This window comes from Triturus cristatus, chromosome 7, assembly GCF_964204655.1.
Source record: "Triturus cristatus chromosome 7, aTriCri1.1, whole genome shotgun sequence".
Lineage (NCBI taxonomy): Eukaryota > Metazoa > Chordata > Amphibia > Caudata > Salamandridae > Triturus > Triturus cristatus.
This window is the reverse complement of record NC_140590.1, coordinates 37,372,792-37,394,750: the sequence shown is the minus strand read 5'-3', so window position 1 is coordinate 37,394,750 and position 21,959 is coordinate 37,372,792. Positions and strand designations below refer to the sequence as shown.

General features: G+C 47.9%; 1 protein-coding gene across 1 annotated transcript in view; it reads left to right on the top strand.

Moving 5' to 3' along the window:
• LOC146808751 (cell adhesion molecule CEACAM5-like) overlaps positions 1-21,959 on the top strand; it is a 460,313-nt gene that overhangs the window by 228,938 nt on the left and 209,416 nt on the right. The window contains exon 11 of the mRNA XM_085614788.1: positions 17,809-18,144. Coding sequence (XP_085470914.1) covers positions 17,809-18,144 — 336 coding nt within the window. The remainder of the gene's footprint in view (positions 1-17,808; positions 18,145-21,959) is intronic.

Below are 21,959 nucleotides of genomic sequence, written 5' to 3'. Positions count from 1 at the left end.
AAGCATTTCAACATATTCTCCCTTCCATATGCGCTCCTTGGTGGCCAACATTAGATGAGCACCAAATGGCTTTGTAACACCCATGTATGGCAACAGTTTAATTTTCACCTCCGTGCTCTCCAATTTAGTCTCCACCTCCCCCGTCTGAATCTCAACCGTCACCTTCTTATCTGTCACACCTCCCATGTCTGTGGACGTCTTACCTGTGCACCCCACCTATGCTTTACCAGATTCCTCCATTCCAACCCCAACATCCACCACATAAGCACCCTTGTTCAACCTGCCTCCTGTCCCTTCCCCCCTGTCAGGTCCACCCACACCCACCAACACCATCACAGGACGCAAGCGCGATGACCGTTTACCTGGCGCCAAGGACTCCGTCCGCCGTTCCACCCTGCTTCCTGGCAAAGGGGACCGACCGCTCCTCACAGCGCGATGTCCGACCCGTGGGCTGTGCCTGGCGTCGTGACACCTGTAAGATACTATGCACAACATTACTCGGACCCCCTCTCCCCCATCGTCAACATCCCTCACTTCTCCCTCCTCCATACTATCCTCATAATCCAAATCCTCCTGCCCTGCACCCCCAGCACTCCCCGCTGGTGTCGCAGAATGCACCATTCGTTGAAAACCAAATTTTTCTGCCTCGGCGCTCCGTCTTCTTCGTTGACCCCCGGGACGTTGTAAGCCCGTGGGTGGTGGGGCCGGCGAGCCCGTCCGGGGCCTACTTATGCCAGCCGCGCCGGGATCCCCCGCCGGTACTGGGTATGCCGCCCGAGGCTCCACCCTCTCTTCTCCTTGGTGCCAATGGGCCGCTCCCAGCCCTACCAAGTCTGGCACCTCGCGATGCTCTGCGCGTTGCTCCACCGCCTGAAACAAAAAAGGATGGACTGGTGTGCTGGGCCCCCTCTCTATTTTCCCTCCCATCCCAACTCCGCTTCCTACCACCACCTAACGTGCTAGCCACCCACACCCGCCCCACCCCGCTAAGATCCACCAACCCCTCCCCATCCCCTTCCTCCCCTTCACTCCAATCCCAAACTCCTGCACTCTGTTGACCGACCCTGCCTCCTCATCTCCCAAAACCTGGCCCACACCCCCGCCGCACCTCCAACACTGCCGTCCGATGACACCACTTCAACCTCTCCCCCCAACACCACTGAACCCCCCCCCTCCCCGGTGAGGCTCCCCAAGACCATCATCTCCCTGCACCCCCGCAACCTCCAAATATCCAGGCTATCCCAGTCCCTCTCACTCCCATCTGACTCAATTAGCACAGGGGAACCCCCCCTCCACTCCACCACACCCCCCTGTCCCGTAGCAAGCCCAATCAAGCCCCCCACAACACTTGATTGTTTTTTAGCCCCCTTGTCCCCCTGGCTAAGAGGCTGCATCAGTGCCACCTGCCCAATCGCCCTACTGGGCTTCCTAGCATGTTTTACGGCCTGTCCACTCCCCTTGCCCTCTCCACAGCGCTCAAAAACCCCTGTGTGAGCCATAGCGTCTCCCACCCCTCCTGCACTACTCTGGCTCAACACAACTGCCCGCGGGGCCGCTCTCCGTGTATAGGAGCGACCCCTCTCAGACATAGATCGTGATGCGTTTCCCCGCTGCGCCTTCCCTCTCTTATGCCCTGCAGTCTGCGCGGCTGCCCCGCCGCATAAAATCCGACACCGGGGCAGCGCTGTCTTCACCCGCGCCGCCCTGGTGTTGACCAACGCTCTCTCTGCACGGGGCCACTCCCCATGCATACGAGCGGCCCCCAACTTCCAGCGACCAAGGCGGGGAGATGCGCAGCACGCGCCCCCGCCTCGCCGCAGCGCCAACTGCCCCAGAGGCTCCCGCACCACCCGCGCTCCCATCATTAACCATTAACCACCTCCGCTCTTGCCGGGGCCGTGCTCCTGGCATCCGCCCGGCCCCTCCCACTCACCTTAGGTTTTTCGGCTCTCCGGGGAGGCAAACAAGCCGCAACAGCGGCCGCCACCCCGGCTGACACGCGCCGTGACAGCGGACAGCGGAGGCCTCTGGCAACAGCAGGTCGAGCCGGCCGGCCTCACTCAAAAGACGTACTGCCTCCAAAACGCGATAATCTGCACCAGACATCTCCTCACTATAATCCGCCACTAACCCTTACAAGAATGCTACCACTACACTACACAACCTGAAGGCCTTGACAAAAAACCTGACTCCCAAAGTGCTCCCAGCCACCAGGTCACCAAACCTAAAATGGTGGCTGGGAAAGCGCGAAAACTGGCTAAATCCCCATAGGGGTACTCTTTCGAAATTGGGCTACAATTGGGCTAGTCCCAATGTAGCCCAAAGCTTACAAAATGGCCGCTCGCCGACCAGCCCCCCCCCTCCCAATCTGCCCGGGGGGCAGACCTCGCCGTGCTCGACTGTCCCCCAAACAAACTGGCTTTACGAGAGCTCGGGTGTTCTGTGCTGAGCTGTACAGTGCACCCATTACTGAAGAGTGCACACATGAATAGGGCTTCAAACAGCTGTGCTAACAGCAACAATTAAAAGCAATATCCAGGCCTGATCCGTAATACAGAAATGTTTTTAGCGCAGCACCAATATGAGAAACCAGCTGAGGGTGCGAGCAGCACTGCACTGCAGAGCTGCGGTCGGACCGAGCACCATAAAACAAGTGATTGTCTGGTGATTCTGGCCAATCACTTAATCTCCCCGAGAATGAATGTGTCCTTGTGTAACATAACTGGTGACCTTCGGGTACAGTTCATGCTATATAAAACTACAACAACAACAAAAAAGCCTGACCTGCAATAGCCAGATGGGAGGAGGGAAGAGAGGCCATCACACACTGTACTGTGTAATGGCCAACCAAAATCGCTAGAAAGAGAGCCAAACACACAAAGAAAGTACTTTTACAGAAAAGCACCAATAAGAAGCCAGCACTGCTGAATCTGACAAATAGTAACCAAAGCAAACTCGTGGGTATGCCAAACCCCGCATAAGAGATATAACAGGTCGATCGAAGCTCGACCTAACAAGCCGCAAAGAGTGCACAAACACAAAGGAAAAATCCTTCAGAGAAATGATACAGTAGTAGGCCAATACTCCAGGGCAGGAGTATGACAGAAGGTGGTACATATACCCAGAGGAAACCATAGAGTAGAATGCTTTTTGGAAGGACACCCTCTTTAAAAAATTGTCAGCAAGGGCATGACTAAATGCCGTAGAAGCGTGAGACACCATGCTTCACAGAGTAGCACATGCGCCCTGCTAGGCACAACCTAAAAACAACAAAGCAGAATGAATCAGCACGCAAGGGCAAAACATCTACCCGTAGCCAGATGGCTTTCTGCCCAAAGAGGAGACCAGAGAGAGGGTGGCCCTGGCTACAGCAGGGAAAATTCCAGATGGTTCATAGCGTCAACCAGAGAGTTGGAGTCCCCCGTAGCTCCAGTATTTTGTAAAGCGCGAACAATTACCCAAAAGTGTCAAGGCACTGGTGCTCCTCGGGAAGATTAAGCGAGCTATTGCCCAGAGTCACATGGTGCTGGGCTGATCTGTCGCCAGCACCGGGGATCAAACCGTGAGACCCGGGTTCCGGCGTCAGTTGCCTTGGCCGCTGCGCCACACCTCTTCCACACAGGCCACTTCCACGCCACCTTCTGTGCTAGCACCACAAACGCCGCCCACCATTCAGCTGCACTATCCATTGCATGTTATCCCTGGTAAGGAGGTAAAGGTAAAACTCCATGCCCTGCCCTGCCATCGCTCTTGCAAAGTGCCCAGCACCCATGACTGAACCACCAGTAGGCCACGCCAACAATCCCTTACCCGAACGCAAGCTAGCAATGGGTGCAGCACTCCCAGTACCTGGCACCGCCAACCCCAACCCTGCTCCACCCCTGAAGCAATTAAACCCCTGGAGCACTGCCCACAAATGCTCTCCATCCCCTTCTGGCACGCCGACAACCACATCGCCTGCACCAAAGCGGCCACCCACAAGGAGAACATATCCCTCTCACACACCCCGGCACTCGACACATGCATTCTGCATAACAGCAAAGTGTAGCTGCAGGGTGATACTCTGGTGTATTACCCATAGACCGCTCTTGCATCAATATACTGCGTCATCGACAAACAGTGGAGCCACAGATCTATCAAGCCTGTAAAGGAACGACCAAGAGTATAGCGCCCTCTTTGAACACCTCTGGCACTCGGGCCCTAGTCACCTCAAAATCTATGGTGTTTGCGGCCTGACTACCAAAGCCACAATACCACTGCTGGCTCCCAACACCACCTCTGCATCATCTCCCCCAACATGACATGGTCCGTCCGAGTGCCAACTGCTTTCCCCTCACATGGCTTCTCCATGTGCCCAGGCTCCCCGCAGCCTCCCTCCAGGCTTTCCCACACTGGCACATCAATGCTGCACATCATAAGGGGCGGACAAGTAGGATAAACGAAAATAGTGCTTACAGACTAATAAACACGTACTGTATAACAACAGAAATAAAGGGGCCAGTAGCTATGGGAGGTTACACATGAAGAAAAAGCGGTACTAAGAAGGGACTAACAAACCAATTACTGAATCAGAAACCTGCATTTACGAAGGACAAACACAGAAGCCAATGACAAATATGGGCGTAGAGTGGGCGTGGCTTCTCTTCCATAATCCACTACAGCAGTTCGACAGAGCAGAGCGTGTGCGCTGACTCAGACTCAACCTAAAAATGGCCGCGACCAAGACCACTGCACAATAGAATACCTAATTTAAGCATTAGTGAATGCAGTGAATGGTTTGTATGCCATGTCAAATATTAAGATTAATATATTTAGGGAGGAATTCAATGACCAGGTATATTATCTGAAAACAAGTGGAAAGATTAATTTGTCATCCTTACTTCTGCTAGGTATAAATATAGGACCTTGCAAGGCGTGTTAGATAGAATGTGCTATTTTGTGTTTGAGAGGCAAATATTTTCTTAACCATTAGAAATATGAGTTTGAGAAGTTACTATCTAAAGCAAACCACAGACAAAATATAAATATTTCTCAAAAAAGTTTTAATAGCTCCCATTATACTCATTTTCTCACTTTATGTACAATAATATCATGGGGTTAAATCTCAGAATTTGATGTATAAACAGTCAAAGTGATAACAATAGCTGCCTCAAAAGAGTGCACCTCCCATAAAGTTCCAATCAATTTTGGCCCTGTGCACTTCTATTCTGTTACCTGCCGTTGTTAGGTACCACCGCCTAGAAGAAATCAAACAATCATAAGTGGAATGGTGCACCCGGAAATATGATAGTCCACAGATTCTCTGTAATCTTTCAAGACATTTTTCTTCTTCTTTTGTTTCATAAGAGCATTTTTCCATTCATAAGAAAATCCAGAGCCAACGCGTTTCGTTCAAACAGATTTTGAACTTCGCCAGGGCTGTGAATAATATACAAAAATACACAAATAAGAAGTCATATATAGACATAATCGATTGACAAACAATACATTATTAAGTAAAGACTAAAACAAGTCACACACCTGTAGACATCAGTGTAATGAGATATGACATAAATAGTTGTGTATTTAGACATCAAAAACAAGACAATGGGTTAATGCATAGCCAAACATGAAACAGAATGAATTGTATTTATCGTTGCAACAGGGAATAACCTACGGGGCCCGAAGTACACGAGGTACCCCACTGGAAATATAAGGGGAACTCGCTCACCTTTTAAGTCCCAAAAGTGACATTACACAACATAGAAAGAAAACAACATGTGAACAAATTGGTTTAACAAACAGTACAACATTACTATATGTAAGACCAAACGGATCATACAACCGTACACATAAGTGCACTGAGACATGACATAGATTGTCGTGTGCTAGAACATCAAATCATGACAATGAATGAATGTATGGCAAAACATAAAATGTAACATATTGCATCCAGGGTCACACAAAAGAGTGACCTTTGGGACCACATGCGCACGAAAGACCCCTACCGGAAATATAATACCGCCTTTGATACGGTGTCTCACCAGATTCTTTTACACCGCCTGACGGAAGCAGGAGTGGGAGAGGTGGCACTTGAGTGGTTTCGCTCTTTTCTTAAAGATCGAGCCTTTAAGGTTTCCACACCCCCTTTTGTTTCTGCTTCACGCCCCATACTCCAGGGTGTTCCCCAAGGGTCGGCCCTGAGCCCTACCTTGTTTAACCTATATGTTCAGCCATTAGCGGAGGTAGCCCATAGTTTTGGTCTTTCCTTAGTGTCATACGCCGATGACACGCAGCTGGCGGTGGCTCTCAATGGTGACCACAACATGGATGCCCCCACCTTTCAGTCAGCTCTAAAAGCTGTGGCTGGCTGGATGGCGAACAATCGACTCCAACTGAATGCCTCTAAGACCGAGGTTATCATTTTTGGTAGGGATAGTGAATTATGGGGAGATCAGTGGTGGCCTTCCGATCTTGGCCCCGTTCCCTCCCCTGTAACTGAGGTTAGAAACCTTGGGGTGTGGTTCGACCATAAGCTTTCTTTTACTTCCCACACAAAACATGTGGCCGGTACCTGTTTTGGTACCCTGCAGTGTCTCCGACCAATTTTTAAGTTCTTCGATGCGGAGACCAGACAGATTATTGTCCAAGCCCTGGTTCTCACCAGACTAGATTATGCTAGCTCCCTGTTTCTGGGCCTTAATCAGGCCGAGTTATCTCGTCTTCAGAGAGTTCAGAATGTGGCAGCTAGGATGCTTGTTGGCCTTCCGAAGTTTGTCTCGGCCCGTCGGACTATTCAGGATCTTCATTGGTTGCCGGTGGGGCAGAGAATTAAGTTTAAAGCTCTCTGCTTAACTTTTAAGATTCTCAAAGCAGCCTCCCCTCCCATCCTTGCACAGACTATCCAGCACTATGTTCCTGCCAGAGCTCTTCGCTCTGGTGGATCTAATTTGGCCATTGTGCCACGTTTCCAAAAATCTAGGATGGGCGGACGCTCTTTCTCAGTGTTGGCGGCTACTCTCTGGAATTCTCTGCCTGCCCCTCTGCGTTCCATCCCTGAGTTGCTTCCTTTTAGAAAGGCACTTAAAACTTTCCTTTTCACCACAATCTAGGCCCATCTTTTCCATTTTTTCTGTCGTGTTGTGTTTACTATTCTCCAAAGCGCCGGGACGCCACTTTGCTGCGGCATCCGTGCGCTATATAAAATTATATAACATAACATAACATAAGGGGAGTTTGCTCACCGTGTACGTTCCAAGAGTGACACTACTTAGCACAAAATACACTTTTGTACAATATTATGATGCTCAGCATCCATATTAGATAAATGGTGACCACACACAGTATTACCATTTTTTTATTTCCATGCCTCATTCAGCAATCTTATTACTTGGTATATAAAAATCTCTAAGCCCCCAGATAGGAGGAAAGTTGGAAACATACCTCAAAAATATTCACATTCCTTATGCTCACAGTGCTGAGATTTATCAGGGTCAATTCAAGGACTTCATAGATCAAATGGAGTATGTGTTTTAGTCAGATGGCCCTCGTGATCATGAATAGGATCCATCAATGGGGCATATTCATTCTGTCCAATAGAGCCCTGGGAAGTGGTGTCTCCCGGACGATACCAAAAAATGCTATATTTATTTTGATCAAGCCATAGGTCTAAGTCAACACTTATCAACAAATATTACACCATATATCAAAGAACAAACAGGTTTGTGTATACATAATATGTAGGTCACCCTTTTATGCTATCCCCGTAATACTCTGGGTGTCCACACAGACTATGCCATGTCTAATTTCAGGTGGTTAAATATGCCAACCAACAGCACCCAAAACACTAATCCACCACACAAAAAACGTGCAATGCGATATCTAATATTGATCCCACATTCCTCATGCAGGGGAGGAACAGTATAAAAAGATCAAGCATTTGCAATGCAATAGGTCTCGCATTTGCGAGAGTTTGAGCTATTGGCTTTGCAAATGACAATACATTTTATTTGTGTGTTTTGAAAACCTGTGAGGGTGCACTTTGTACTTATAGTCCTTGCTTACGAGTTGCAAGGCTGGCAATAACTGTGCCTCTTTTACTGCCAACCTTGCTTCTCGTAAGCAAGGACTAGAAGTACAAAGTGCGTGTTTACGCACCGCTTGCAGCTTTTCAATACACATAAATAAAAGGCATTGTCATTTACAATGCCAATAGCTCCAACTCTCGCAAATGCGAGACCTATTGCATTGCAAATGCTTGTTCATGTTAGTGCTGAGTCGCGTAAACAGCAGCCCAGGGTTTCTATTGATCAGCGGGCCGCATGTAAAGGTCAGGAGGGGGCCGCATGTGGCCCGGGCCTACTCTGACTATCACTGCATTAGATTGGAGATAAGAGTGTCATACATTTCTTTAAACAAACTACATACAGTCTGGGACTGTTGGCTCAGGGGACGTATTCATCCACTTTAGAAACCTGTGTTTGACCTCATGGCTGCAGGTCCAGATGCTAGAGGGCCCACTAAGATGTTCATCCTTCTGAGGTCAATAATATGAGCACAAATGTTTAACTATAAAAATGCAGCTATTTTGCGTTAAGGTGCACTTTAAAACCACATGTGTTATGTTACATACTTTTGTGTAGACACTCATGTATTCAGACTCACCCACGCAGGATTAGCAGTAGTTTCTTAAAAGCACTATGTTTTTTTGTCCCAATACCTTCACGTGTGCCCACTCATGCTTGCGTTTTAGCCCTGCTCTGCACAGTATTAAGACACACACAGATACACACTGACAGCACGCGCACAGCGCACACAAATCACGCACACACACACACACTGACACAGAGAAACGTAGACACATGCACCAGTACCTGCCAGGGGGTCACTGATGGTGTCCACACACAGGTCCTGCATGTCCCTCACTGGTGCACACCAGGGTTTGCCCCTATATACCGTGCATTGTCCTTCATGTGATGACACAGCCCTTTCTCTGCACATTGTAGGACAGAAATGGGCATTTTGCTGGGAGTTTGGTTTCTTCTTTCCAGCAATGCACATGCCCTGGTTCTTTCCGAGTAAACACAGCCTAAGCGCTCCTTTTGTTAGCACCATGCGGACTCGGGCCTGCTCTTCAGCAGCATGTGTGTTGCAGACAAATGACACGCCTGCTTCTTGTGCGCTCTGATAGAGATCAGGGTATCAAAAATATGCCCACTACCACGGATAGAGTAATCTCACAGTTACACGCACATACATTCATCATACGCTAGGGCCCATTTCACTAACATACGCTCAAATACTCTACCAGCAATAAACCTGTGGGAAGAAAACTCCTAAACCACCCTGCATCTATATCCAAGCGATAGGACCTGATTATAGTGGTTGTCCTTAATCATACTATAAACAATTTATAAAACAATGATCAAAAATATACTCAATAATTGACAAGGAAAGAAATAATCAACACCATGTTTAAAAGTTATATTGCTTTATCTAAAATTAGTCAAAGTAAATCAGAATAAATCATTTCTCATAGTTACCTATTCTAACTAAGTGTCAGAACGGGTCAGGACCAGTCTCTCGGCAAAGTCTCTCAGGACAGTCCTTAGCATCAGTCCTCAGCAACGCAAGTTCACGCAGCGAAGGTAAAATGGCAAGTGGCAAAGAGTGGGGAGAGCCCTCCCTAAGCTAACAGTTTTTATAATGAAAAATACAATAGAAACACACATAAAATTGGCAAGTTAAACTGTATCACTGAGCAGAACGAGCAGGAAGAGATGTAACATTGCAACATCTGAAAATCTCCGCTCAGGAAAAGTCACAAGACGAAAACTATGGAACAGGAACCAAGAAAACAGAAACTATTAAAGTATCTAACTCATTCCGCTTCCCTCGGCAGCCGAGCTACAGCTCATTGTTCGTTTCAGAAGCTCCTTTGTTCACCAAGGACAAATCATTTCTTTTGGAGATCCTCCAAACTGCTGATGTCCTCATGGAAAGTTTTATAGAAGGACTACGGTCAGTTGTCTTCAACCGATTTCCAGCAGGGGTCTCTCTTGCCACATCACAGATTGCGCCACGGCTCAGCCAGGCTTCAAAATTAGCCATCATGGATTAGGCCTTCATAGGCCACAATAGACCATCTTTAATTAAAGAGACAAAATAAACGTTACTACAGCATAATGATTAAACAGTGTAAACCCCACTAATACCCTTATGTGTATGCATTTATCTAGCTTTGCGACATAAAAAGCATTAATTCAGACAGCGTTTTGTGCTCAAAATAAATAGCACACAGCAACGTTTAAACATGAAAACTTGCACATTATTGTAAATACAGAAACAGCAAACATAAGCTAACCCTCGTGTAACCTTCTCTTGTGTTAGGACAAACAGGTTGATAAGTTAAAACACACTTTGCACAAGACAAATAATTAGTTGTTAATTATTAATAAATTAATAAACGCATAGACATGCCAGAGCTTCAAAAGCCCCAGAATTTTCTAAAAGAAAACTCTGCTCCAGCAGCTCCCTGACAAAGAGGGAACCCTCCTATTGCTGTTCACTGAAGCCTCGAAAGGTCGCGTTACCGGCCATGCGCTTGCTAGCAGTGAGGAGAGGCGCTTTGTGTGGCGCTACAGAGCCAAGAAACACAGCACCAGTTATCACACCGGCAGCCTCTCTACGGCTGCTTTGTACTTTCGGCTGAAACAACAAGCTGTCACCATTGCGCAAAGGCAGCTGCTTGTTTATATTTGCATCGCGCTTTCACTTTAACAATAGCAGCCGCCCTACACCGCACTCGCGGGGTGGGTCGGCAGCTATTGTTAAAGTGAAATGCAAAAAAACACACGCCGCCGTCCTTGCCAAAGCCGAATGAACAAAATTTAGTGCTTACCAACTTATGAAGGAGACACGTAACACGGCAAGTAAAAGATCCAGTCCTGATGGACGAGTACAAAAGGAGACAGGGCGGTAACAAGGAGGGACTAAGAAGCCTCGTTATCAATCGAAAGCCAGCATTTACCATGGACAATGACACCAGCCAAAGAAAAATATTGGCGGAGGCTTGCACAGCACTCCTACAGCATATCCTACTACAGAATACTAATACAGAACAACATTGTGCCAATGTTAAATCTAAACTCACTAGAGGGTACAGGTAAGTGTGCCAACAAAATATCTCACCACTGGGGGAAGCCAACTCAGTAATCATGCTGGTTCTAACATCAGCATGTTAACACTCACGATTACCGGGTATGTTAGTGGTCTAAGCAATGTATCCCTAGACAAATTAACCCTTCCTAACCAATTACAATACCTCAAACACACCATAATAAGCCCCGTCCTACTCTCACCTTAGTTCGTATCAAGTTTTGCAAGCCATGCTCTTCATCAAAAATGTGGACCCTTGGTGATGACGCCCTTTATAGCCACAACTAAACGATCAGTAAACTAGTTGTTCTCAGCTGTGCCTCCGTAGTCGTAACAACCCATAGCCTACTGACGTCACGAAAGAGCACGAGTTTTCAGCTGCCATATTTGAGTCGGAAGAGGGTCGAAAATCAAATAAGGCAATGAATAGAACAAGTGAAGTCTCATAGTGACCATCAAAAAGCAGTTATAGCAAATGGAACTGCTGCACCAGTGATTGCAAAGTATTTGTGTATTATTCAATGTCATTATATGTCATGTGGGGTCACCATCAAAATCAAATACGAACTCGAAGCAAATGGAAAATATATATAGGAAAAGCCCATGTTTTATGGTGGTCATATTAAAATATGTTGAAAAATGGCTGAACACAGCATGTCGAGATCGGGTAAATTGATCATTGTGTGACTTAGGTTCATATAAATCTTCGATACAACAGAGATGAAACCCCGCTATATGTCACAGTGTATATATATTTATGTGTAAGTTAAACGTAATAAATATATATCAGAGGGCGCCATTGCAATGTGTATCATATATGACCCTTTTATGATTTATTTGTTAAAATCAAAATTTGAATCCTCTAGTACACAAACGGAGGAAAGCATGCTTATAATCTTATCCACGTGTAACATGATACGGGGGAAGATAGAATGATTAACAAAAACACCCAATTGTAATCCCTCTGGGCCTGAGTCTTTATTAGGGACTATCAAATAGTTTGAGATAAGGAACACTTAATTTGATAATTTGCCAGATCCGACTAACAGTAGTTGGGCAGGGTGTCTCTTTCAAATAAATGCCCTTAAGTAAGTTATCACGTGAATAAATATAGGTTTAGCACTGGAGATCCCTCCAAGTGCCTTCCGAAGTCAAAGCCAAGGATTCTCCAACCATTGTTTTTTTAATCTCGTATTTGTATGTTCCATGACAGTCATTGTCACAGAACTATGGTCAGTCTGTGGGACATCCAATGGGACAATGAACTACAAAATCCTAGTTTTTGAGCCCAAAACATTATGGAATTCATTATCTGTGTTGCGCCCCTCCGTATTAGATTATAGACAACATATCCATTTGGCCTCTATTTGTCTTAGGAGCAGCTCCCTATTTCCCCCATGAGGATTTTTAACAATATGGTCAATTCCAAAGAGCCACAAACTTGAATCATTTGGATGGACCAATCTATAATGGTCAGTCATAGGGTATCTACTGTCACCATTTCTCAGTGCTCTGTGGTGTTCCTGTATGCGTGCCTTGAGAATGCTAGCAGTACTACCTACATGAATCATATTGCACTTAAATCCAATTACATGCACAACAAAGCGTGTATTGCAGTTGATGAAGTGCTTGATGGTATGTACTTGGGATGTGTTAAATTTGAAGTCTTTGGTTTTGTTTTTACCATGTGGGCAAATATTACAACCATTGCAGGTGTAAAATCCACATGGTTTGGATGGTAACTAAGTTCTCTTTTCTTGTGTGGTGGTTACATAATTAGGGCACAGAAAATCTCGCCTCCTTCTATAACCATCCTAACATTCCTTTCAGATGAATTACATAATCCCGGAACATCCAGAATTAGATGCTTCTGCCCTAAGTTAATTGTCATTTTTGCAGTTCAACGGGAGAATATTTCTAAAACCTCATTAAACATCTTACATCTATACTTTTTTGCTATTTAACTGAATATTTGGTGCTTTGTTCCTTTGGTGGGCTCACTGGATTCTTTGTGATTTAAAACTTGTGTAGCACAGAGTGCCATAAAATGCCTACTTCACAGCACTCCAGACAGACTTGGTAAATCTCCTGGTTGAAAGTAATCTTATAAATTGGCAACACTGAAAAGTCAAACACCTTTTCCCCCAAACGATTTCAGAGCAAGTTGGTGGCCCATCCCGGTAGCTCTGTCTGGTTGTGAAAGTCTTTAGGGGAGAGTTCCATAACCGGTGTGTTGACAATGTGCTTTTTCATTATTGATGAAGTGTAATGCTTGGAAGTTATTGTCAATGATGTTGGATCAAGTGTCATAAAGAGTGATGGCCTTGTGAGCAAGGTCAATTCATATCCGAGCAAAGGTAAGCTGTGGAGAAGTGGTGTATCATACCAGCTTGCTCCCACATCTCTCTCATTCGAGAGGAGATGAAGTACGTTCCCCAGTCAAACATTACTGATGATTCTGTTCCCAAAAATCCGACCCGAGAAAAATCCCCAGGAGAGCTCTTGCTACCACCCATGAAGTCATGGTCCTCAAAGGTACAGCTTCAGGGCACCTGGTGTCAAGAACTACCACAATCAAGATATATGTGTTGCCTCACTGTGAGGGGGGTCAACCGAGAACACGCACATCGGGTAGAGGCAGTAACAGTGCCTTAGTTCTCCCTCCTATCTTACAACTTATCTGGCAAGCGGGACAGGTTCCCTAGGACCTCTCTGTGCTTCTGAGCAACGCTGGCCAGTAGAACAGAGGGTTCAACGTATCCTGTTTTTTTTAAATTCCTATGTTACTGCTAGGGACACTTCATGGGCCAGTGACAACATGAAATCTGTGTGCATTAATGGAGCCACCAGCTTGTTCCTTGCTCAGGATTTACAGGCTCACTATAAAGAAAGCCACTCTCCCAGCCAACATAGTGTTTCACCTCTCCTTTGCTGGCCTGTTCCTGAGCTTCCTTTTGAAGTCGCACAAGCATAAGGTGCTCCTCCGGTGCCTTGCAGAAATATTTCTAGGTAGGCCTGCAGCAGCTAGCAAGCCCTGCAGCTAAGCAACTGGTCAGCTTCAGGAGCCTCATCCTCCCCTTCCTCTGGAGTAGAAGCAATCGCCTCTACGGCCATTGCTTTCTTGGTTCCTACAACTCAGGAATGTTCCCAGCACCACTTTGAGACTGATGTGCAGCCGGTGCTCTGGCTAACACAGCTGATGTGATCAAAGCCATAAATGCTTCTGGTCCTGGCACCAATCCAGGGACAAGCAAATCATTGCCCAAGCAACATCCAGCACCTTGCGTTTCCTTTACCCCAAGATCAGCCATGGCTGGCTTGCCATTGAGCCCAATCTTAACCCTGTCGTCATTCCAGTGGCAAAGGTTTAAAAGGAGCTGTTCACTCCTTCTGATCACTGCCCATATGGTATCCCACAACCACTGCACTTCTGTTGCTTAGTTCCTGCTACAGGCAGTAGTCTTTCACCATATGAGGGTAGCGCTTTGGGTGCACCTATTGGTCAACAAGACCCCAATCCCCGAGACAGGCCTGTAACATGGCACACAGGCATGATCTGTGTTTGCTATGACAGCCACAATCAGCAGCAGTGATCCAGACATTGGTACAGTTGGGGACGTTGGGAACGGGTGTGCGTTTCTCGCCATGCAAAGGATGTTTTTGTCTCATTCATGTGTTTTTGGATGTTTAGTTAAAATAACAAAATACTGGTTAAGTCTGCGCAACCACACAGGTTGAGGCCTCACACTGCACAGGGGAGACAGAGTGGTCCTAGTGAAGTGTGTGATCCATTCCAGCTTGTGGAAGGAGAGCTTTGCTCGTTGACACAGCGAGGGGTTGTAGTACAGCTACTAGAGAGGAGCTGCCACAGCTAGTTGTGAGTTAGTAGCTATGGATGCAAACAAGTGCTGCATTCTTGAAGAGAACACTTAACACACTGTTTGATAAACCAAATTGATATTTAATTGAGACCCAGTCTGAGGATTTAGGAAAGGTGGCTTTTAAAAGGAGGTAACACCAACAAGAGGAACACTGTGTATGTAACAGTACTCCAAGACCCAGGGGTACACAAAGTGAATCTGAAACATTCCCCCCTTTGTCACATCTCTGCTTGTCATAATATGTTATTGGCACCAACAAAGAAACATGTATTAACAGGTTATAAAATAGAAAGAACACTTGGAGAAAAACAGATAACACTAATGTTAGGTTAAAATGTTGTTCTGCTGAAATGTGCAGATTTGTTTGGAGTAATTCCACAAACTTGAGATTTAGAAGTCACTGAGTTTTGTTTTGCAGAACTTCAGTATTAACAAAGGAGCAGGGTAAACCCTTAGAATTATATTTCTGCCTCTTGTACGCTTACAAAGGGATACATAAAACTTCAAGCTCCAGAATGCACAGTATTATGGTCTAAAGTGTGGTAACTGGCTGATGGTGGCACACATGGTACAGGAGCACCTGGCAGCTGGAGCCATTGTCCTGCACATTTTTAGTATGATCTACACCATGAGTGTGGGAGGCTGTGGCTTGGCATTAACAACTCCAAGGCTTCTAAGGGCTAGAGTTCCTAAGGGGTGAGTGGGTGCTTGTGCATCTCTGCACAGGTTTGTAATGTGCCAGCAGGTCTTTTAAAGGGTAAGTAAAGTAATGCAAAGCTTTGTGTCGCTTTGCCCCTCACGAGTGCCACCCAAAACATTAGAAATAACCCACTAAGTTTTAAACTAAGGAGTCGCAGGATCACAGCATCCTTATTTGTGTAAATTGTGGGACATTGGGCACATGCATTACCTACCAACATGAAAGAGTGCTTTGAAATACTTCAGTTTGAAATGTGCACTAAATAGAGAAATATATATTCAAACACAAGGAGGCACTACACAGCTTGCTCAGACATCTCAATTTTCCCATTCAAAATTTCAGTAATTCGGCTAGTTTTCCTTTTAATTGTTGTGCTTTATGCTTCTAGCATTATACTGTTAGACAAAACAGGACTTCATGAGCTGGGAACTTCTGACATCAGAGGAGCTACTCACTGGAGCTACTGACTCCTGATATCAGAGGAATCAGTCACTTCTGATATCAGTGGAGTTACTCACTCCTGATATTGCAGGAGCTACTGGTCTCTGTGATGGAGTCCCTGGGGCTCAGTTTAGAGACAGCGGCTCCAGCCTGCGGTCAGTGTACTGGTCTCTGTGATGGAGTCACTGGGGCTCAGTATTAGAGACAGCGGGTTCCAGCCTACAGTCAGTGTACGGCTCTCTCTGTGATGGAGTCACTGGGGCTCAGTTTAGAGACAGCGGCTCGAGCCTGTGATCAGTGTAGTGGTCTCTGTGATGGAGTCAGTGGGGCTCTGACCTGCTGCCCACATGTGGGACCCGTAAATGTAATGGCAGCATGCATCTTGGGCCCTCTCTTGTGGTTTCCTCCTGCCGGAGTGTTTTTTTTACAGTGGGTGCCAGCCTGCTACTGAAACTGACTGTAGGTTTGTTTCATAGGGTGAGAGGAACATTTGTTGGTGGCGCTATTGTGGGAAGGTTGACAGGACGGTGTTCAGGGTGGGGGTGAGCAGTAATGGGAGACGCAAGAGGTGTCAATGGCCACAACACATCCTGGAACAGAGCTAAAAACCACTATGGCCGACTGGTACTGATAGCCGTGTTCATGGTAACTGTAGGGGTGCCGTCACTGCTCTATGGTATGGCCTGGGGCATCCCTTACCTTCACAGCACAACCTAGGAGAGATGCCAGGCTCTGCATCTTCTATGGTGCCTGAGCCACTATTTCAGCTTTACATCAGTCCTACAGACCCAACACTGACATGTGAGGGTGGCAGGGTTTGACAGCTTGTCATCCATGTCCCTGGCAATGTTATCAGAGAGGTATGAGATGTGCCACTTTGCATCACCCCACTGTTACCAGACAGGTTTAGATAAAACCTCAGAGACCCTGATCAGCTCCTTGGTGCCTCAGTGTACACTGAGAGGACTGGGAGCAGTGTGCAGGCAAGGCTCGGTCACGGGAAATGTCTAGCGCCTCAGACCCTAGAGGCCAAACCAGCTCCATCCTGGCCTCTCCTAGAGACACAGTGGTGTGCCACCACTCAGCGAACCACCGCGTGAGCCTGACCAGCAGTGACAGCTGCGTCACATCACCACCACCCAATACAGCGTTCATGACCCTCTGAACCCATGCAGACACTCAACAAGGGCAGGGCATGGTCCATTGGAAAGGCTCCCCCTATTGGCCACACAGATCAATAGGGTGATTGGTATTTATGGTACCAGAATAATAACTTTAATTATGTTTTTAAAAACTATAGATCTGATCACTCTCTTTTACCTTCTTACTACTTCATGTGTTTCAAGGGATCTGGAAGCATTTTGGGTTGGACTGACACCACTACTTAGCGCCTAAACCCTAGTCCTGTGGCACTAATTAACTACTAAACAGTCAGGGCTATCCCTACAGCCGCCTCCCTCAGAATGTAGGTGTCTCCTACTTTCTTGGCCCCTCCCCTCCTACAATTTGTGTGCCTCCTCTGGATGAATCACACTCCCTGCAAAACCTAGGCTCCATAGTAGAAAAGCAAGACTGATGTCTGTGGTTGAGTGTGTTTACCAGTTTAAATCTGTTTTATCCCCTAGTGTCACCTCTTCCTCTTTCTTTCAGTCTGTGTCGGTGTCTGGACTCAGTCGGCAGCTTCAGAAGTGATTAATGCTGAAGTGGGACAGACGACCACCCTCACTGCCCCGGTCACTGTGAATATACTGACGTCTGCCTGGTACAGAGGGACAGTAGTGACCGATCCACAGCTGATCTGCACTTGCTTCGTGTCACCACCATTACAGCTCAATGGCCCCCAATTCACGGGCCGGGAGACTTGTCACCCAGACGGATCTATGGTGATCAGAGACCTGCTGACGAACTGCACCGGAAATTACACCGTGATTGTGCAACCGAGTGGTGCAGTTCCGGTGCAAGCCACCAGACAGCTGAGGGTCCACGGTAAGTGCTTGACCTCTGCCCTGGGAGTCGATGTTTCCTCTTCCTCTGGAGGAGGACTATAAGCAGTGGTCGAAGGGGGCGGGATTGACAGGGCACGGCGTGCCCCTACTTTAAAAAAAATAGAATCCAGTCCCCTACTTTTTTATTTTAAAGAATGGCCCAGGCCTAGAGGCTCCGCTGGACAGAGAAGGAAAAGACAGAGCTTTTCCTTCTTGCCCACAGAATACAGCGACAGTGTCCACTTCTCCTGTTCCGCTGCTGTCAGCTGCCCCCCCTCTTTCTTCCTCTTCTTATTCCTTCTCCTTCTGTCTCTCACCTCCTCACTTGCTCAATAAAAACATTACCTTCAAGATACGGCTCTTACACTCTTTCCTTCATTCGTTCCCCTGTGAAATGGATCCAAAAAAGAACAAGCATTGGCAATAGGTCTCGCCTTTGGGACCTTATGTAAGGCTGCCCGGGGAGGGGGGGGGGGTTGCGTAGCGGCCCGCCCCTTGGAGGGCGGCCGCCTTAGTGCCACAGGAAGGCACAGGGGTGGGAGGTCGAGTCCCTGGGCTTGTCCAGGGGAGACCCCAGCAGATAGCTGTATCCGGCGAGGGCGGGGAGGAGGCAGGGGTACATATACTGTCTCCGCCCCCTCCTCGTCCTCTTGTCCGCTCATTCGCTTTGATCGTCGCCTCGGACCCTCGTCGTTTCCGCGAGTGTGTTGCGGTGAGTTGCTGCCTTCCCTCCCCGCCCCAGCCTTGTCCCTGGGCAGTACCAGGTGACGAGGCCCTGTGGTCAGTACACCACGGGCGGGGGGGTTTGCGGCCGAAAAGCTAGGCCCAAGCCGCCGGTCATGGTGGTTGCACGGGCGGCGGGGGGTGGGGCGCGCGTGTGTCTGGTCATCGGTCGGGCATCGGGGGTGCGATCAGGTCAGAGGTTAAGGCCTGCCACCCTTACTTTCAAAGTTACAGGTTTATTTCCCTGTCCTACTGTTCAGGAAGATCCCTTGGGTAGTGCCTGCTACGGGACTCCTGGGCTCGCGTCCCCCCCCCCTCCTTCCTAAGGGGCCTAATGGTTTGGACGCTCGACCTCGGAGCTGGAAACCTGGGTTCGAGTCTCGGCAATGTCGCCGTACAGCTTGTGGTTCGAGGCAAATCATTCACCTTCTAGTGCTTAGCAAAGATTAACGGCTGTGGAGGAGTTACAGGGCGATCCAGGGTCTGCACATACCAAGGGGTACATCATGCAGCAGCACCGCGGGGTAGTAAGCCAGGATACCCAGGGATGTTTTAGCGTGTCCCCTGGAAGAACGACGGCGCCCCGTTAGCCGACAGGCGGTTGTGGGTCTGAGCAACCGTGGGCTGCCATGTATGCTCCGCCCACCCATCACGGGGGGGGCGTGTGAAGCAAGTGGACTGGTGGTCCACGGATGGGAGGGGTGGACCCTCCCAATATTTGGTATACACCAGTTGGCGTTGCCATGGTGACTCTAGGCTTATCAGACGGGCAGGCGGCATAGGGGCTGGCCTGCCCTGGGATCGCCCGTAAGATAACCCACCATGTTTGCATATTGGTATGCTAATAAACCTGCAGCAATATTTCTCCACTTACATTACGGTGTTGTGTGTTTTATTTATGTACTTATGTGGTTTGTGATAACTGTTGCCGATATTGGCACTATGTAAGGCTGCCCGGTCGGGGGGGGTTGCGTAGCGGCCCGCCCCTTGGAGGGCGGCCGCCTTAGTGCCACAGGAAGGCACAGGGGTGGGAGGTCGAGTCCCTGGGTTTGTCCAGGGGAGACCCCAGCAGATAGCTGCTTCCGGCGAGGGCGGGGAGGAGACAGGGGTACATATACTGTCTCCGCCCCCTCCTCGTCCTCTTGTCCGCTCGTTCGCCTTGCCCGCCCCTCCGCTTACCCGGCGTCCGGAGGGACAAAGGGGGGGGCCCAGGTCTTCTAACATTTTTACTTTGTGTTGCAGGAGGAGTTACAGGGCGATCCAGGGTCTGCACATACCAAGGGGTACATCATGCAGCAGCACCGCGGGGTGCTAAGCCAGGATACCCAGGAATGTTTTAGCGTGTCCCCTGGAAGAACGACGGCGCCCCGTTAGCCGACAGGCGGTTGTGGGTCTGAGCAACCGGGGGCTGCCATGTATGCTCCGCCCACCCATCACGGGGGGGCGTGTGAAGCAAGTGGACTGGTGGTCCACGGATGGGAGGGGTGGACCCTCCCAATATTTGGTATACACCAGTTGGCGTTGCCATGGTGACTAGGCTTATCAGACGGGCAGGCGGCATAGGGGCTGGCCTGCCCTGGGATCGCCCGTAAGATAACCCACCATGTTTGCATATTTGGTATGCTAATAAACCTGCAGCAATATTTCTTCACTTACAGTACGGTGTTGTGTGTTTTATTTATGTACTTATGTGTTTTGTGATAACTGTTGCCGATATTGGCACTATAAGTGTTCAGCCATGCAACAGTTGATGTTGTTGCACCAAGGATATTGTGCTGGATAACTAAACACTTATAAGGTCCCAAAGGCGAGACCTACTGGCTATGCCAATGTTTGTTTGAAATCGCCTTCGTTTTTCTGTTTCCCGGAATTTTCGACTCATGATTAATATTCAGATTGGGGAAATTCTTTATTCTATTTAATTGTACAATTCTCTTTGGCAATTACTGCTACTCGCAGAAATGGGTCGCTCGGTCCGAACCACGCAAATAGAGTGTTTATTACGGGTCTGGAGGCTGCTCTCAATGACGATAAGGAGCACGTTATCGAGTGTGACGGAAGCAGTACTGTCAGGACTGGAGAGTCTAGGTTTAGATTTCCCAGGTTGAGTATACAACCCAGGAGTCGGGCTAGGCGCTTGGGGGGGGAGGCGAAGAGTGGTTTCCGTGAGATCGCTCTCTGCCTTCCTCCGTTCTTTACGATCGTAGTCTTTTTCCCTCTCCCAAGATGGCCGCTGCTAAGTCAGTCTTTCTCCTCAGTCTCACTCTGGCAGCGGTGCAGGCATCCTGGGTTGATGTGGCGCGCGCTCGTTCTGAGCGTGGCGCACTTCAACCGTCGAATTTTCTGTGAAGGCGGTGTTCTCTCTGAGCTCCGCGCTTCCTTCTGTTCAGGTTCCAGTCAGAGTGTCTTCGAGGAGGTTTAGGGTTCCTTGGGTACCCATTTAGTCCAGAGTTTCCAGGGTTCTTCAGAGTTCCTATTCATTCTGCAAGTTTGGCGGAGTCCACAAGAGTGTGGAAGAACTAAGGACTCACTTTGCCTCACAGCGCCCTAGTTGAGAGGTAAACAAGAAGTAAGGCTGGCGAACATTCTTCTTGAGAAGTAAGTTCAATTATATCTATATTTTCGTGGAATTGCCAGCGCTCAGCAAAAGCTTCCAGAGACAGTATTATAGAAGGACAAGGATTTAAATTCACAGACTTGAACAGAAATTTGAGAGAGAGTGAGAGTCTCATGAATAGGATTTTCATTTTAAGAAGTAGCAGCAGTAAAGGCTTCCATCAGCAAGACTGAGTACAGAATAAAGATTGAAGAGTTTAAAGACTTTCCTGTATCTCCATGTAGATGCAATTATATATATATATATATATAAGGGTTCTACCAACGGACATCACCTGCTTGGTTCTGGATCCAGCAAGCGGATTAGGCTGCAAGTTGGAACTATAGAGCATTCAGTAAATGGACAAGGTTCTTCTAAGGGAAAGACAGGTATAAGAAGACAAGGTGAAGGGAGGGGAGCAAGGTAGTAGGTAATTGGGTTTACATGTGATTCTATTTGCAGGGTTTCACACCACCTGTTCAACTCCACTGCTCCTT